Below are 19,424 nucleotides of genomic sequence, written 5' to 3'. Positions count from 1 at the left end.
TGCATCAACACACAAACTGTACATTAACACAATGGGGTTTATTTACTTAAGCTGTAAAGTCCAAAATCAGGCTCATGTCTGCATAGAAACCAATTGGCTTCCAGGTTGTATTGCTGAAGCTTAATTGATCAAACTGAGATTAGAAGCTGATTGGTTTCTATGCAGAATCAAGCCTGATCTTCTGATCCCCCCCCCCCCCCGTCTTCCAGGAAAGCTACTCAAGAGATGATTGGCTTCACCTTCTACAGGAAGCACAAATCAGACACAATTTTGAAAGGCCCCTCCCTCTTGTCTGACCCTCAGTTTTTTTGTGTTTCCAGATCCTCCAGGAGCACATTGTAATGTTGTTTTTTTTATAGGTCTGGTAACTGTGGTTGGTGGACCCCCCTTCTGTTGATGATATCCAGGACTGTCTATAAACATAGAAAAACACCCCAGACATGGCCACAACTAGAGAAGGGCGCCCTGTATGTATTGGGTTACTTACCTTCCTGGTGGTTTAGCAGCGGCAACTCCCTTCCATGTCCAGCGTCTAGCTGAGTGGAGAGGCGTCTTCCTCATGTCTTCCCCGTGTTGGGTGTACATAAATGGCATTGGAGGACTTAAGGAGACGTGGCAAGCTGGTGCTGGAATCGGAAGTGACATGACGCACTTCCTGGATGTTGTTTTCTTAAAGGATCTCAGCATGGTACAATGCAGGGGACTCGCTGCTTTGAAAACAGTCTGCCAAACACAGGGTAGACTAGTTTAGCAGTGCAGCAGCAGTTAGAGGAGTCTCTCCAGCTGGTTTACGTTCTCCTCTATGCAATCTGAGGACAGGACTGAGGATGAGCCAGCGGCAGTCCAATGCTGCCCCCAAGGTAAGCTCTTATCTGTGAATAAAGAGCTACTGCAGCAGTGGGTCTATATAAGCCTTTTTTCCCTTTTCGTCATTCAGGACAGCCACAATAGAGAGTCTCCTCCCCTTCCTCTGGAAACACTGCGCCAGCCCATAAATTCTCTCCTCCCCTGCCGGACCTCAGTTATTAGCGTTTCCTCCGGTGGGGAGACACTGTGCATAGGAACCAGGCCGGGTGCAGTCAGGGAGATTGTGGCCTTTTTTTCTAAAAAACATCCCTAGGGAAGCAGGGGCTTCCAGGATAAGTAGTAGCGGTACATACCGCAGCTGAAGCCACCCCTTCCTTGCCGAGCGCGGCATCAGGTCGCGGGGGACCCCTATTGTGTCCATAGGGCCACAGCATGGAGACAGTCCGCTCTCCCTGTACTCTGTACAGGCCGCAAAATTTGGAACCAGCGGGCCGGACGACGGGTAACGTCATTTCCGGCGGGGGGGGCCTTTTTCCCTTTGACCCGCGACTTCCGGTTCCGGGTCGCGGTGCTGATAGGGGGCCGGGCTCAGGCTGGAGTGAGTCGCTACACGTGTAGACAGCGTGAGACTCTACACAGGCAACCACCTGCAGTCATGTCTGAGGCAGATGCTGCTACTCATACGGACGTTATCTCCAGCCTTCCAAAGGTAAGAGTTCCCTGGGGAGGGGTCCTCTCTATCTAAGGATTGCTCCCCCTCATGTATGGTTCCTTACTTAGAGGAGGGGCAAACCCCCTGGGTGGTCAGGGGGTGGGGTGTGTGCTCAGTTCCCTAAAGGTGGATCTGGTACACTCCCAGGGTTGTTTCCACTTAACATGCATGTATGTAATATGTGTTTTTTTTGTATGTAATTTCAGAAATCTACAGAAAAAACAAAATCCACTCATGTCTCTAAAAGGAAGTGTGCTTCTTGTAGAGACAGTTTAGGGGAAGCATGGACCAAGGTTTTGTGTAAAGAGTGCATAGACTCCCTGGTTAAGGAAAGGGAATCTGAGCAGCAGTCTGGTTTGGCAGCTTCTGTGAAAGAGCTGTCATCCACCTTTTCATCTTTTAAAACGTTTTTTGAGACGTTTCAGCTTCCCTCTAAACCCATTCAGCAGGACACAACCCCGCCTCATGCTCAGGGCTCTGCACCTGCACCTGCCAGATCTACTAATATAGTTATGGCAGATGAGATGTCAGGCCCTTCCGGGGTGGAGCTGAGGCAACCGGATAGTGGCACGTCTGACTCCTATGAGGAATCAGAAGGGGAAGACCAGGACGGGGAGTCCAGGAAAATCTCCAGGTATAAATTGTCCCTGGATGAGGTGGAAGATCTCTTAGGGGCAATATATACAACCCTCGGTATACACGAGGATAAAAAACCCCTATCTCTACATGACCTTATGTATAAGGGCTTGGGAGATCAAAAAAGAAACGTTTTTCCAGTACGTGAAGTTCTGGTGGAAACAATTAAAAAGGAGTGGCAGGATCCTGAGAGGAAACCCTTTTTTTCTAGCTCCCTTAAAAGAAGGTTGCCGTTTTCAGAGGATCCAGCGTCCATTTGGAATAAAAATCCAAAATTGGACGCCGCCTTCTCTCAGGTCTCTAGACACACAGACCTGGCATTCGAGGATATGGGGGGCCTTGTCGGATGTCATGGACAAGAGGATAGACTCGCTTCTAAAAAAGACGTGGGACTCAACTGTAGGTAACCTAAAGCCTGAAATGGCTGTTACGGTGGTAGCCCGCAATTTAGAACATTGTCTTTTCCAGATTCAGGAGCACATTGAAGCTGGCACAGCCAAGGAAACTATCCTAGCCTCTTTCCCCACGATTCTGCGAGGAATCGCATACATTGCAGACGCCTCAGCAGAGTCAGTCCGTATGTCGGCCAGATCAGCGGCGCTAGCGAATTCGGCTAGGAGAGCGCTCTGGCTAAAAACTTGGCCGGGCGACACCGCCTCTAAAGTCAAATTGTGCGGCATACCCCTGACAGGTGATCTACTCTTTGGCCCTGGGTTAGATACGGTCTTAGACCGTACAGTGGACAAAAAGAAGTCTTTTCCGCTTAAGCGGAAAGCCCCAGCTCAGACAAGGAAGGGGTTTCGTCCAAAAAAAGGCAAGGAATCTCCCAAACAAAAGAAGAAAACTTGGGGCCAAAGAGGCAAGGGCAGAGGAGGGGCGATTTTTCGCCCTCCTGAGAAAGCCCGTAAAGATCAATGACTCTCTAGGGACGGTGGGAGGAAGACTGGGGGCCTTCCTTCCACAGTGGGAGACCATCTCCCCCAATCGATTCATCCTGGGGGTCATAAGAAAGGGGTATCTCTTGGAATTCTCAAGGCCCCCCCCACAAAGATTCCTTGTTACGCAGCTTTCCAGCTGCACAGCAAAGGCCGAAGCTTTGGTAGACGCCCTGAAGGAACTGGAGATTCAGAACGTAGTTCACAGAGTACCAAAGGGGCAGGAAGGAGAGGGGTTTTATTCCCACGTATTTGTGGTGAAAAAACCCTCAGGGAAATTCAGATTGATTCTGAATTTAAAACCCTTAAACAGGTCAATTTGCTACAAAAGTTTCCGCATGGAGTCAATTTTTACGGTCAGGGCCCTGTTACCACACAACTGTTTCATGGTGTCTCTGGACCTCAGAGACGCGTATTTACATGTCCCTATCGCAGAAACCTCCCAAAAGTTTCTCCGTTTAGCAATAGACCTGCAGGGTACAATACTGCATCTACAGTTTCAAGCACTGCCTTTCGGGTTATCCTCCTCGCCCCGCATATTCACAAAGGTACTGGCAGAGGCGTTGGCCTTCCTGCGACTCCAGGGGGTGTCAGTTATAGCCTATCTGGACGACCTGCTCCTATTTGCAGTATCCCCAGAACAGTTGATCAAGGACCTTGATCTAACAAAGAGGGTACTAACAGGTTTGGGGTGGCTGCTGAACTTAGAAAAGTCCAGTCTCATTCCCTCACAGCGCATTATGTACCTGGGGTACCTGCTGGACACTACGCTTTTGAGAGTTTTTCTTCCAAGGGAAAAAATTCTAAAGCTGGACAGAGCAGTTTTCTCCCTCCAGTGCAACCATCTGGTGTCCAAAAGGTCCATAATGTCAACGCTAGGCCTTCTAACTTCTACTCTTCCAGCAGTGCAGTGGGCAGGATTACATTTTCGTCCCCTGCAGTCATATGTACTAAGAGTATGGGACCACAGTCAGAGGGATCTAGACACCTTAGTACAGGTTCCCCATCAAATAAAGAGATCTCTTTGGTGGTGGAGGAAGGAAGTGAACTTGTCACAGGGACGTCTGGCTTATCCCAGTCCCGCAGATCGTAACCACGGACGCAAGTGGCAAAGGCTGGGGGGCACATCTGGGATCCCTTCTAGCGCAGGGCACGTGGAAGGGCGATGAACTGAAAAGATCATCCAACTGGAAAGAGCTGAGGGCAGTGGGCCTAGCCCTCAGATTTTTCAAAAAGGAACTCCAGGGCCACCATATACAGGTACGGTCGGACAACTCATCCACCGTGGCCTATATAAACAAGCAGGGAGGCACCAGGAGCGGAAGTCTGCTGGCCCTAGCAAAGCATTCTAAGCTGGGCCAAGTCCAACACTCTCTCACTCTCAGCGTTTTTTTTGAGAGGGGAGAGGAATGTAATCGCAGATTTCCTCAGCCGGAGGAGTCTAAGGGAAGGAGATTGGGCCCCTTAACCAGGAGGTTTTCAATCTCATATCCGAGAAATGGGGACCCCCGGAAGTGGATCTTTTCGCTTCAAAAGACAACGCGAAAACCCCCTGTTTCTTCTTCCTAAACGCAGGGGAAGGAGCACTGGGGGTGGACGCTTTAACTCAGAATTGGCATTTCAGGACATGCTATGCCTTCCCTCCTCCGGTGCTATTACCGGCGGTTCTGAGGAAGTTTCAACTAGAGAGCACCTCTCTCATTCTAGTAGCTCCACATTGGCCGAAAAGGGCATGGTTTTCAATCCTCAGTCAGTTAGCAGCGGAGCCGCCCCTATTCCTTCCACCTCGAAAGGATCTTCTTTCGCAGGGTCCAGTCCTCTGCCCACAGGTGCAGCAGTGGAAATTAGCGGCCTGGCTACTGAGGAGGGTATATTAAAATCTAAGGGATTTTCACAGAACTTAATTTCCACCCTCCTCAACAGTAGGAAAAAGGAGACTCGTAGGATTTACAAAAAGGTCTGGCTCCTTTTCAACAAATGGTGCATAGAAAGCTCCTTCTCGGTGCAGAGTCCCATAGCTGTGTTGGAGTTTCTGCAGTGTGGAGCAGACAAGGGTTTATCTGTAGGCACCCTTAAAAGTCAGGTTTCAGCACTCAGTGCTCATCTGGAGAAGTCTCTAGCTACCAATCCATGGGTGGTCAGATTCTTTAGGGAACTGTCAAGACAGAGACCTACCCGAGGTCCACCCTTTCCCAGGTGGGACCTATCTCTAGTGTTACAGGGTCTTACGGGAATTCCCTATGAGCCATTGGACAAATGCTTCTTAAAGGAGCTTACCTTAAAAACAGTGTTTTTAGTAGCAGTGACAACTGCCAGGAGAGTCAGCGAAATTGAGGCATTATCAATTAGACCTCCTTTGTGTTATTTTGCCAGACAGGATAGTCCTTAAGACTGATCCAGCTTTTTTGCCTAAGGTGGCGTCAGGCTTTCATAGAAGCCAGAAAATAGTCCTACCCTCGTTTTGTTCCAATCCCTCAGGAGAAAGGGAACTAAAATTTCATTTTTTAGATGTAAGGAGGTGTATCCTACAATACCTAGAGATGACTAAAACAATAAGGAAGTCTGATTCTCTATTTATTTTGTTTTCTGGGGCCAGGAAGGGTCTCAGAGCGTCCCGACGCACGATTGCCAGATGGCTTAGATTAGCTATTGGGCAGGCATATTCTTTAGCAGGGAGGGAGATCCCTAAAGGCATAAAGGCACACTCCACCAGAGCAGTGGCAACTTCCCAGGCAGAGAAGGCTGGAGCAACGCCAGAGCAAATATGCAAGGCAGCGACCTGGTCCAGCGACTCCACTTTCGTTAGACATTACAGAGTGGACCTGGTGGCGACAGGTGAGCAGGCTTTTGGGCGAAAAGTTCTGCAAGCTGTAGTCCCACCCTAATTGGTAAGTGTTCGATTATCCTCTCTATTGTGGCTGTCCTGAATGACGAAAAGGGAAAATTAAAGTTACGTACCGGTAACGTCTTTTCCTGTAGTCTTTCAGGACAGCCCTAGTTACCCACCCTCTTATTAAAGACCAGAACGCAATATGATAATGATATTGAATGGTATGTTATTAATGTGTTCTTGTGTCTCCCCAGCTGGCCGGAGGTGCTCTTGAAAAAACTGAGGTGCGGCAGGGGAGGAGAGAATTTATGGGCTGGCGCAGTGTTTCCAGAGGAAGGGGAGGAGACTATCTCTCTATTGTGGCTGTCCTGAAAGACTACAGGAAAAGACGTTACCGGTACGTAACTTTAATTTTTATGGTTTTGTTTTCTTTTTTTTTTTTTTTTTTTTTCCTAGGTTGACAAACCTGTAAAGAAAACATGAATTGTAGAGCCAGGCTTTCTGATGGTTGTAAGAAACTATTTTGGGAGGATTGTGTTCCGTCAAAGGCAGATTCTGGGTCTACTGCCTCTATAAAGGAGTTGATGACTTCTGTGAAGGAGGTAGTGGCCTCTTTTTGGTCCTTTAATGACAGAGTAGCCAGGCTAGGTCCTTCCACTTCTAAGCCTGTGACTCAGGAGCCTTCAGTCTCAGCTAGATCTCTACCTCTCTTAGTATCAAAGACCGTTAGTTCACTTAATGTTTTTGACCTGGAAGAAGGTGAGAATCCGCTATCTATGTCTGATGAGGAGTCTGCATCAGAGGATGAGGATACCGGTAGCTCAACTACGTATCTTTTTCCAGTTGAAGATATTGACAAACTTTTAAAGTCCAATATATACTTCTGAACAGATCGAAATGCCTCAGCAAGCTCAGTCTGTTCAGAATAAGATGTACAGAGGTCTACAAGGATGGAAAACTAGGTCTTTTCCTGTACATCATTCACTCAAGGACATGATCCTTTCTGAGTGGAAAGAACCTGAAATAAGGTTGTTCCAGTCTAGAGAACATAAGAGATGATTTCCTTTTCAGTCTGATTTTGAGGACGTTTTTTTTTTTTTTTTCAAATGTCCTAGATTAGACACTCACAAGTCACAAGTATCTAAAAAGTCAGATCTTTCATTTGAGGACTCTAGAGTCCTTAAGGATTAGATGGATAGGAAGGCCGACTCTTTATTACGTAAGGCCTGGGATGGCAGTGTTGCTAGGAATTCTATATGTGTGGTTCCAACGTCTGAATGACCTTCTCTCCTCCGACACCCCCATAGAGGAGATCAGGGATTTTCTACACCTTATTGCCAAGTCAGTTGCTTTTTTGGCTGATGCGGCAGCAGATTCTGTAAAATCTGTTGCCAGAACATCAGCACTCATTAATTCAGCTACACGGGCCATCTGGCTGAAATCTTGGGAAGGTGATCTTGCCTCCAAGAATAAACTTTGCGGCATACCCTTTGAGGGCAAGCTCTTATTTGGTTCTTCCTTAGAGGAAGTCCTAGCTCGTTCCTCGGAGAAGAGTAAACAGTTTCCATCTTCTCAAAAGAATAATCCCCAGAATAAGAGGCCTTTTCTTGGCTTTCAGAATAAAGTTAATTTTAAGACCAACAGGCAAAGAAGTGGTCATTTAACAAAGGCAAGCAAAAAGGGGGGGAGGGCGCACTCTTTGCTCCTTCAGCCCTACCAAAAATCCCCAGGGACGCCAGAGTGGGGGTAGGAGGGAGATTGTCCTATTTCGTCAAGGAATGGGCAGAGATTAGCAGCAATCCTTTTATTCTCCAAATGATAGAAAAAGGTTACAGGTTGGAATGCAAAAGCCCCCCCATTCCAGAGGTTTTGTCTTACCCATCTGCTGAGGAACCAAGAGAGGCGGCAGGCCATGGTGAATCCGATTGCGATGTGGGAAACAGAGGGGGTTATTTCTCCCATTCCGGAAGATGAAAAATTCAGAGGATTTTATTCTCGCGTCTTTCTGGTAAGAAAGTCTTCCGGCGGATGGTCATCAATTTAAGCTTCCTGAACAGATTCATAGTCTACAGACAATTCTGGATGGAAAACATTTTTTTCTGTAAGGGATCGTTATTACCAGCAGTGTTCATGCTAACCTTGGATCTTCAGGACGCTTACCATCATGTACCAATCTGCCAGAATCATCAAAAGCTCCTTATATTTGCAGTTCTCATGGAGAACGATCCAAGTCCTTGGCAGTTCAGAGCCCTCCCTTTTGGTCTGTCGGCAGCACTGAAGTCATGGCCTATTTTCGAATACAGAGGTATCTCCATATTTAGATGATTTTTGGTCTTTGGCAGAGAGAAAGAGCCTTGTTCAGGATCTGCAATTGATCTTACGGACCTTTCAGAAATTGGGGTGGAAGGTCAATCAGCAAAAGTCTTGCCTGGTTCCCTCCCAGAGCATGCCCTTTTGGGGTTACCTAATAGACACAGTTGCCCAAAAGATTTTTCTTCCAAAAGAAAAGACTTTAAAGATTCTTCTCTCTGTGCAGAACTTCAGGTTGCTCCCACAGGCCTCCCTTCATCAGATCATGCAGTTATTGGGTTTATTTACTGCAGCCATTCCGGGAGTGCCATGGGCCAAATTGCATCCAGGCCCCTTCAGGCGTTTCTTCTGCGTCATTGGGATGAAAAAGCTCTTTGAATCAGCTCATACAGCTTCCAAGAGAGGATTTTCTCTATCTGTCCTGGTGGGAGCAACGGGAACATCTGCAGGGAGGGAAGGACTGGGCACAGTATTCCTCAATGAAAATTACTACAGTTTCCAGTCAGTGGGGCTGGGGAGCTCACTCGGGGGATTGGCAGGCCCAGGGAGCCTGGCTGCCAGAGGAGGCATGTAAGTCATCGAATTTCAGAGAACTGTTGGCAATGAGGAAGGCTTTAATTGCTCTGGAGGAAGAGGGTCAATTCAAAAGACCTATTGTTTTTTTCAGACAATGCCACGACTGTGGCATACCTAAACAAGTAAGGGGGCACTCTCTTGGATACTCTTCTATTATTAAGTCAGCAGGTTCTGTCCTGGGCAGAGAACAATGTCTCTTCAGTCAGGGTGGTGCACATCAGCGGGACAGCGGACTATCTGAGCAGAGTAAACTGTGGCAGCAGTTGAGAACTGAATGAAGACACGTTCCAGGAGATCGTGTTAAGGTGGGGTGTTCCCAGAGTGGATCTTTTTGCATCCAGTCTCAACAAGAAACTACTGGTTTTCTTCTTGCTGGAAAGCGAGACGGAGTCCTTAGGGACAGATGCGCTCTTTCCCACTCTTTCCACTTTAGCCTACGCCTTCCCTCCGTTTCCTCTCTTGCCACTGGTAGTTCGGAAGATTGTTCAGGATCAAGTAGGATTAAATGCTCTATCTAGGGCTCCTTTTGAGCCTTTGCATGAGGCCTCTCTGAAATTGACTTCTATAAAGATTACCTTTTGGCTATAATGTCAGGGAGAAGGATTTCTGATCTAGAATCCCTTTCCTGTAAGGACCCTTTCCTGGGGATTTTAGAGGACAGGGTAGTCATTAGGACCGATCCTTTGTACTTGCCCAAAGTTTCTTCCAGCTTTCACAGGTCCCAGGAGGTAGTTCTTCCTAGTTTTTGTTCCTCCCCCAAGAATGCAGAAGAGGAAAGATTTAGTTTTTTGGACGTGAAGAGATGCCTTCTGCTTTATCTAGAAAGGTCTAGTGAGTTTAGGAGATCCTCCCAACTCTAATGCCCTGTACACGCAGTCGGATTTTCCGACGGAATATGTGCGTTCGGAGCTTGATGTCGGAAATTCCGCCCGTGTGTGGGCTCCATCGGACTTTTTCCATCGGAATTTCCGGCACACACAGTTCGAGAGCAGGCTATAAAATTTTCCGACAACAAAATCCGTTCGCGTAAATTCCGACCGTGTGTGGACAATTCCGACGCACAAAGTGCCACGCATGCTCAGTATAAATTAAGAGATGACAGCTATTGGCTACTGCCCCGTTTATAGTCCCGACCTACGTGTTTATGTCACCGCGTTCAGAACAATCGGATTTTCCGACAACTTTGAGCGACCGTGTGTATGCAAAACAAGTTTGAGCCAACATCCGTCTGAAAAAATCCATGGCTTTTGTTGTTGGAATGTCCAATCAATGTCCGATCGTGTGTACAGGGCATTAGTGTTGTTCAGTGGCCCCAAAAAGGGGACCAAGGCATCTAAAAGTTCCATTTCCAGATGGATTAAGGATGCAATTTGTGAAGCTTAAAGTGTCAGGTCACACTTCTCCTTCCGTAGTTGGCGCTCATTCAACAAGATCTTTGGCCGCGTCATGGGCAGAAAGAGTGGGAGCATCAAGGGAAGATATTTTTAAAGCTGGTGTCTGGTCCTCCTCTCATGCGTTTATCAGGCATTAGAGTCCAGATGCTCTCCAGCCAGGACCTCTCCTTTGGTAGGAAAGTACTTCAGGCTGTCGTCCCTCCCTAAGGTATAGAATCTTGCTTATCCTCTCAAGTAGGTGCCCTGGAAGATGAGGGGGGAAAACCCCCGTTAGACTTACTGGTAACGGTATTTCCATGAATCTTCCAGGACAGCGTCTATATTCCCACCCTATTCTGTATTCACAGAATATCTCCATCTCACGTCGAAGATGGGGTTGGCGTGGCTCCACTTTGACGCTTGTCCCGCTGGTGGATTTCACTGCCAACTCCTACTCTCATTCGATGGTGTGCATGATGTTGGTCGGGGACCCGCCCCACACTTGGATTACTTAAGCAGGTGAGCTTGATTGCCTACCATTTCACTGTGTGTTTAACACCAGGGAGGTAACACACAGCCCATTCACTGGATACAGACACACGTAATTTATGCTCATTTTCTCTTTTTTTTCAGCCCTTTCCCCCTTTTTTTTTCTTTTGACTCACGCAACATACCCACTCACTATGGTGTATGTATGTATTTTTATACAGACACAACACTCATTAAAACATACACATCAATTTTTTTTTCCTCTCAAACACTCATGTTTTTTCACTTTTCACATTTTCTCACTTTTTTACTTTTTTCACTGTTTTTACACACATTTTTCTAATTTTTATACATTTTTTCCAGAACACCATACTTGCAATCATCCTGCTATGTGGAGGTTTTCTTGGCTGGGGTGGGGTTCCTTGCCTCAGCTCCGGAACAGACAACCATTTGGGGTCCCATCCTCCTCGATGCTAGCCAAGCACAGTGCTTTAGCCGACATGTGAGTATAAATCTTTCTCCCCATGAGGTCTTTTCTCCCTTTTTAAAGGGGTAGAACATAATTACTAATACTACATATTTACTTTTATTTGCAGTTTACTTCTGTACCCAACTCCTGTTGAATGGCATATAGCCATGAAACGCGTTGAGTTTCCATGGGGTGCTCAGTCAAGTTTGGCTCATTACATATTCACTGGCCCATATATACTTTTTATACATCTAAAATTCACTGAGTACTATGCAATTATCAATGTGTACCTATCTTATAGCGGCTCTTTTGCATATGTTGTACTAATGCCTGTTAATATGAAACACCTTGTATTATATTTATCAACATTTACTACCTCGTATGTGCTGCCAAGCTAATATATAAGAATCCATTATGTTTATGTCATTGGGCATGTATAATATATATATATATATATATATATATATATATATATATATATATATATATACACTTTTTTAATATTGGTACAAATAAATGTTTACTAAATACTCTACCTCCACAAGTCAATTGCCTTTAAAGTCCCACATTCCCTTCTTATGTACTTGAACCCGGGATGGAGGCACAAATATTGTGCCTCATTTAAAGTCCCAAACTCCCCCCTCTTGGCTATATTCTGTATTCACTGGTCTCCTTTTGTTTACCTGGTGATGGTGTTTTAGTGAGTTTCTGTTATTCCTCTGCCGAGTGCACTTTTGGTGGAGGTTTACTTGATCTTCAAACAACTGAGGGTTAAAGGCCTTTTAAATCGTGTCTGATTTGTGTTTGTTTTTACGTGTTTCTAAGGCAGCAGGGCTAAATTGCAGTCTTAATCTTTAACATGTAACCTGGTTACACTGTTAAGCTCATTTGAATCCCAGGTCTATGCTCTGCATTAAAACTCATCTTGAATCCTAGGTCCCTGCTTTGAGTCATTCATTCCTTAGTTCTGCTATTTAAGTAGGTAGTAAACCATAACCCTGCAACTTCTCTCATGGGATGACTTTTTAGGAGGATTTGCTATATAGTGTTAATTCCATATGTTTGATGGATTGTATATATTTGTGTAATGTATGCATGTGCGTATGGCGTCTAGATGTACCTTTTTGTATTAAAGACTGTCTTTTTTATGGTTGTGGAAGGTGGTTGTATTTATTATTTTTTGTTACTACTTTTTGGATTAAATAAAGACTTTTCACACAATTTTTAGCTTTTTAAATGATAGTAAATTTTGGTATAGAAAGCTGCGGTGGCTAAGATATATGGTCCTTTTTTGGCAGTACAAGCAGCTTGACATTAAGACCCACCCAACCTATCGCCTAATATATGCCTATGGCTGATGGGAATTGGTTGCAAGCATCAAGAGAGATGAAACCCCAAAATGGTTGTCTGTTCCGGAGCTGAGGCAAGGGACCCCGCCCCAGCCAAGAAAACATCCACATAGCATACTCGATTTGCCGCAACACATTCCACATGTGTGAGGATGATTGCAAATGTAGTGTTGTATGTGTATCCAGTGAATAAGCTGTGTGTGCTACTTCCTTGGTGTAAAATCCATAGTTAATCTTGATGCTAGCCAAGCACAGTGCTTTAGCCGACCTTTTATTTCTGTGCCCAACTCCTGATGAATGGCATATAGCCATGAAACGCATCATGATCTAGTTACTGGCCCATATATACCTTTCATACATTCAAAATTCATTGAGTACTATGTAACTATTTATAGTTCTCTATATGTATGTGTATCTTTGGTTTTATAGCAGCTCTGTTGCGTGTACCATTGTCTGTCAATAGGAAATATCCTGTATTATATCTACAATTAATGATGTTCAAGATTGATATTGTTAAATTTATTACCTAATGCCGTTTCTATGACATGTTACATATTTGTATTTATACCCTTTTATCAATATTCAAACACTTCTCATGTGCCGCCAAGCTGAAACATTTGTATCCATCATGGTGTGTGTGTGTGTGTGTGTGTATATATATATGTGTGTGTGTATATATATATATATATATATATATATATATATATATATATATATATATATATATATATATATATTATAATATAATTTTTTTTTTTTTTTAATATAAACATTTTTACTTGTTTTATACTATTGTTACTTAAATATGTTTACCAACCATTCTACCTCCACAAGTCAATTGCCTCATTTAAAGTCCCACATTCCTTTCTTATTTACCTGAATCAGGGATAGAGGTACATTTATTGTGCCTCGTTTAAAGTCCCAAACTCCCCACTTTTTATTGATATCACATTCCTGGAGGTCAGCTTTAACCTTTACAGATTCTTGCAGTGACCAGCAAGGACTTGTGGGTGTACATATTGGTAGCAAGTTTCCCTTCCAACTTGAATGTTTGCTAAATTTTTATTTTTATAGTGTATTCTAAAAGCAGGATTTGTTACTGTTGCTTTCAAAAGTTCCTAACCCTTTAGAGCCCTTTCACACTGAGCCATGGGCAGCATTCGTGTTAAAGCGCCGCTAATTTTTACGGACGCTAGCAGGGCACTTTTAACCCCCGCTAGCGGTTGAAGAAAGGGGTAAATGCACCTGTGTAGTGCCAAATCGCTTTGCAGGTGCTTCGGCAGTGGTGTCCAATCATTTCAATGGGCAGGGGCTCCACCGCCCCAAAGATGCTGCTTGCTGGACTTTTTTTTTAATGTCCTGCCAGCGCAGCGCCCCAGTGTGAAAGCAGGGGAGGCGTTTTTCCAGGCGCTATTTTTAGCCCTTTAGCGCCTTCAAAGACGCCTCAATGTGAAAGGGGTCTTAATGCTTAACCATACCTAACTTCTTGGAAGCAATATACAAATCTGCTGTTTTGCTTTTTTTTGCTTTTTTTGTGCAAGAGTATCATGACCTGTAGAACAAACCTGATAACCAAAGATGTATAATGTCTCATTTCCATGTGTAATGATTATTTTTAAACTTTTTGTTCTTTTTACATTTAGTCTTCTTCAAACTGTGGTAGTGGAATCACCTTTGACTGCTGTAGACTTTATGCCAGATGGAGCTACACTGGCAGTTGGCTCTTCTCGTGGGAAAATTTACCTTTACGACTTAAGAATGTTAAACTCTCCAATTAAAACAGTTGGTGCTCATAAGACATCTGTGCAGTGCATTCAGTTTCAACACAGCAGCAGCCACAAGGTAAGTTATGAATAAAGCAAATTGTGTAATGGGTATATAACCCCCATTTATTTACTATGTATCTAAAATATACACTACTGTGCAAAAGTTTTAGGCAGGTGTGAAAAAATGCTGTAAATAATGCTTTCAGAAATAGAAGTGTTAATAGTTCATTTACTTTCCATTTTGTTAACTGATAAAAAAAAAAAACAGGAGACATGCATATCAAATCAATATTTGGTGTGCCTTCAAAACGGCATGAATTCTTCTAGGTACAATTGTACACAGTTTTTCAAGGAACTCCACAGATAGGTTGTTCCAAACATCTTGGAGCACTAAGCTCAGATCATCTGTGGATGTAGGCTTCCTCAAATCCTTCTGTATCTTCATGTAATCCCAGACACATGCCATGATGTTGAGACCAGGGCTCTGTGGGGGTCAAACCTTCACTTCTAGGACTCCTTGCTCTTTATTCTGAAGATAGTTCCTAATGACCTTGTATGCTTGGAGTTGTCCAGCTGCAGAATAAATTTGGGGCCAATTTTGCAAAAAATTGCAAGGGAACCTTCACCATGCTTCACTGTTGCCTGCAGACACTCATTGTAGCGCTTTCCAGCCCTTCGGCGAACAAACTGCCTCCTGCTACAGCCAAATATTCCAAATTTTGACTCATAAGTCCATAGCACCTAATAAATATAAATAAATCTGTACCGTAGAAAATAAATAAAAATAGAAAATGTGCAGCTGCTCTCACATAAGGGTAGTATAATAAAACCCAAATTGACATAATAATGTGCAGCGCTACACTCTCACTCTTTATTATTGTCTTATAGACTCTTTTTGATTTTTCAAATGGCATTGCACGTTTATTAGGTCCAGAGCACCTGCTGCCATTTTTCTGCATACTAGTTCCTGTGTTTGTGGAGGGTTGAATCGCGAAGCCTTGTTTCCACATCGGACGTATGGCTTTTTGGGCACTAATCTTCCATGCTAGACTTTTTCATACAGTAGATGAGTGTACCTGGGTCCCACTGGGTTCTGCCCATTTTGTGCTGATGACACTGCTGGACATTTTCTGATATGGACGTGAAAGAAGCATTATGGGTCTTTAATCTGCTGCATAATGTTTCCTTGGCCAACTGCTTGAACAGCACATCTTGAAACCCCAGTCTGCTTTGAAATCTTTTCCTGGGAGAAACCTTGCTACTGCATTATAACTAACTTGTGTCTTGCTGAGCTCAGTCTTGTCATGCTGTATAACCTGTGATGTGAAACTGTATTCCACAATCCCACCTTGTTAGCAGAGTTTGGGTGTTCCTCACCCAGTTTTAAGCTTGTTAGTCAGCTGTTTGTCTTTCAGTTCGTGTTTCAGCCTACATATGAAATTGATGCTCATTAGCACCTGCTTGGTATAATTGGTTAATCATACACCAGACTCTAATCCTACAAAATCCCTGACTTTACAAGTGTATGAATTGATGCTGGTTTGAAGGGTAGTAACACCAAATTTTTGATTTAAAAAAAAAAAATCTATTCGATCACTTTGCATTTTGTTAATTGATTAAAATAAACGACTAAATAAATATTTCCCAAAGTGTCTTTCAGGAAAGCACCTGAGAGATCATAGCTCCTCTCGCCAGGCGACGGGAAACTCATCAGCATCCAGATCTTTAAATTGTTGCCTCTCATTCCATTCTCAATTTACCCTTTGTTTTCTTCTTCTGAGGCTCCGGTCCTCCTAGATCTCCTCCCGGACTTGTGTGGCGTAACGTGCTCCTTGTACCCTTTTATATGCCTGGGGAGAGCCCATACTGGCAAAAGATGTGGCCCACAATTTTCTCCAGGGACACTTATGCTCGTTGTGCGTGGACTAAACCTCTCTGTGCCTCTTGCAATGTAGATTTTGTTAGAATTGAGTCCTCGCCTGTTTGCACAGACCTCGTGACCTCTATTAAAAATGACCTCTGTGCTACTTTTTAATCTTTTTGGACTAGCCTTGCAGGGAACCCAGGTCCTTCTGGCATCTCCACTGCTCTCTAGCCTGCTGAATTGGCTGAGGCCCAGACAGGTTGACCCTCTACTCAGGAAGCTGTATCCCTTCTCACTCTTAAATCTGATTCAGAGGAAGAGGAGAAAGAATGATAGTACAGATATATCTTCTAAATTCAAAATGTCTCTGGAGGATGTGGGGGAGCTTCTTAAGGCAATTCATGCTACCCTGGGCATAGAGGAGGAAAAGGAGCTAACCTTCCATGACCAAATGTACTCAGGTCTTAATCTTAAAGGATGCACGTTCCCAGTCCACTCCTGTCAGTTATGATTAGGAAGGAATGGCAGGAGCCAGAAAAGAAGCTATTCTTTTCTATATGCCATAAAAGGAGATTCCCTCGAGGCTCCAGAGGATTTTTGGAACAAAGTTCCGAAATTAGATGCAGCTTTCTCTCCGATATCGAAATCTACTGATTTTAGCCTTTGAAGATATGGGAAACTTTAAAAGAACCGATGGGCAAGAGAATGAATATGCTTCTTAAAAGGTCTTGGCAGTCTGAGTAATCTGAAGCCGGCCATGGCCAACCACTTGTTGCTAGGAATTTAAAACACTGGCTTGACCAACTTAAATCGCATATTTCGGCAGATTCACCCAAGCAAGAAATCCTGAGGTCTTTGGCAACTTTATTTGCAGTAGTAGCTTTTATCGCTGATGCATCTGCAGAATCTTTTAGAGCCGCATCTGCGGCTCTAACAAATTCTGCAAGGAGGGCATTGTGGCTGAAGACCTGGCCAGGGGACGCAGCTTCTAAGAGTAAATTGTGTGACATCCCATTTGCTGGGGACTTGATGTTTGGGGCTAAATTGGAGTCTATTGACCAAAAGGCTGCCAAAAAAAGAACTTTCTCTGTAAAGGAAAAAGTTCAACCACAGAAAAAAAAAAATTTTTGCTCTCAAGAAAACTCTGCAGCAAGAGGATAAGGCTCAAGGTAATAGGAAATCTTGAGTCTCTAACAGATCCCAGACCAAGGGAGGAGTCCTTTTTTAATCCTCCTGAGCAATCTGATAAAATGCAGTGACTCCATCCCCCCCAGTGGGAGGAATGCTTCTGGAGTTTCTTCCGTAGTGGGAAGTTTTACTCCCATGTTTTGCTAGTTTGGAAACCCTCAGGAAAGTTTTGTCGTTGTCTTCTAAATGTAAAACCTGTAAACAAGTCACTCGAATACAGAACATTTTGGATGGACTTAATTTTCTGTCAGAAGCCTATACCAGGGGTGTTTTGCAATGCATCAATAGATTTACAGGATGCTAATCTCCACATACTGATTGCTCTTAAATCTTTAAGATTTTTCAGTTTGGCTCTGAATTGGGGAAATCAAGTTCAGCATCTACAATTCAGGGCCCTCCCAATTGGCCTTTCTTCTGCCCCAAGGGTCTTCACAAAGGTCATGGTGGAGGCATTATCACCTCTCCATTTCGAGGTAATCTCCTTATTTGTATGACCTTCTTCTATTTTTTTTGCACCATCCAGAGAGAAGCTGCAGCAGAATTTAATCGGAGCCCCGAGCATCTACAATCCCAAGGATGGTTTGTGAACTTCCAAAAATCCAACCTATTACCAGCTCAGGAAGTACTCTTCCTAGGTTATTAGATCAGTTCAGCGGAGCAACAAATTTTTCTCCCAGAAGAGAAAAAAAGAGAAGCCGAGCATGGTGAAAGTGCTGCAGTCCAACCAATCAGCTTTTTTCCATCGTGCAGATTATGTTGGTCCTGGGAACATTGACTTAATCAATACCAGCAATCCAGTGAACAAAGTTCCATTTCAAACCAATTACTGGATTTTATTTTGAGAAATTGGGACCGTCGACTTGCTGGATACCCTCCTAAAAATTCCCACCTCAGAAGCTTTTGGTGGTGGAGGAACCAGACCGTCATTTCTATAGGCCAGTTGTGGTCTTTCCTGGTAGAGTTAAGGATAACGACAGATGCCAGCACCTGGGGTTGGGGTGCCCACCTGGAGGGGAAGCTGGCGTAAGGGTTGTGGTCAAGGATGGAAGCCTCAGAGTCCTCGAATTGGAGAGAGCTAAATGTGGTAGGGATGGCTTTGATAGCATTCGGCTAGGAAGTACATGGATGTCATGTTCAAGTTCTATCGGACAACACCACAGCAGCTGAACAACCAGGGAGACACCAGAAGCAAGATCCTTCAGAGTCTTGCAAAAGAGATCCCGGTGAGGGCAGAGCGCCATTTACTATCCTTGTCCACAATCCATCTAAAGGGGACTCTCAGTGGAGTGATATATATTTTCTCAGCAGGCAACAAGTGCAGGAAGCGGAGTGGTCCTTTAAACAGGGAGGTGTTCACCTTAATTGTCCTGAAATGGGGTCAGGGTTTTCTTCCCTACTGCAGATGAAGGTCAAACCACATTGCCACCTTCCGCTGAGACAGGGCATTTAGATTCAGGGTCCTTTATACTACCCAAAGGTAGCAACACTGAAGCTGACAGCCTGGTATCTGAGAAGCAGCTCTGAAAAAACGACGATTTTTCTGACCATCTGGTTTCTACTGTTGTCAAGCCAAAAAAAGGTGACTAGGTCCATCTATTTCAAGGTTTGGAAGGTATTCAATTCCTTGTGCAGAGCTTCAGGTTGAGCTTCACAAGATATTCAGTTCAAGAATTTCTAAAGTATGGTGCAGACAAAGGTCTGGCAGTAAGTACCTTTTAAGGTGCAAATTGCAGCCCTGAGGGTTTTTCTGGAAGGATACATTGTAACTGGTGGTTAGATTTCTTTTTTTCTTTTTTTTGTAGCCCTCACCCGATCCAGACCATTAAAGGTCAGAACCTTTCCAACATTGGATTTGTCTGTAGTTCTGCAGGCCTTGACTAAAGCACCATTTGAACCTTTAGTCTTAGCATCCCTCAGGTTGATCACTTTAAAGACAGGTTTTTTTTCATCTGCAAGAAGAATCGGTGAACTCCACGCCCTGTCCGTAAGAGAACCATTTTATCTATTTTTCCGGACACAATTATTCTAAGGACAGACCCCACTTTTTTACAGGAGTTTGCTTCAGTTCAGAATTGTTCTCGGGATATTGTACTTCCTCTTTTTTGTTCCAATCCAAATGG

General features: G+C 44.2%; 1 protein-coding gene across 1 annotated transcript in view; it reads left to right on the top strand.

Annotated features, from left to right (window-relative positions):
• NEDD1 (NEDD1 gamma-tubulin ring complex targeting factor) overlaps positions 1-19,424 on the top strand; it is a 149,674-nt gene that overhangs the window by 38,699 nt on the left and 91,551 nt on the right. Inside the window, exon 7 of the mRNA XM_073620264.1 lies at positions 14,130-14,328. Coding sequence (XP_073476365.1) covers positions 14,130-14,328 — 199 coding nt within the window. The remainder of the gene's footprint in view (positions 1-14,129; positions 14,329-19,424) is intronic.

This window comes from Aquarana catesbeiana, linkage group LG03 (genome assembly GCF_042186555.1).
Source record: "Aquarana catesbeiana isolate 2022-GZ linkage group LG03, ASM4218655v1, whole genome shotgun sequence".
Taxonomy (NCBI): Eukaryota; Metazoa; Chordata; class Amphibia; order Anura; family Ranidae; genus Aquarana; species Aquarana catesbeiana.
Note: the sequence above shows the minus strand (reverse complement) of the source record. Positions and strands in the feature narration are given on the sequence as shown.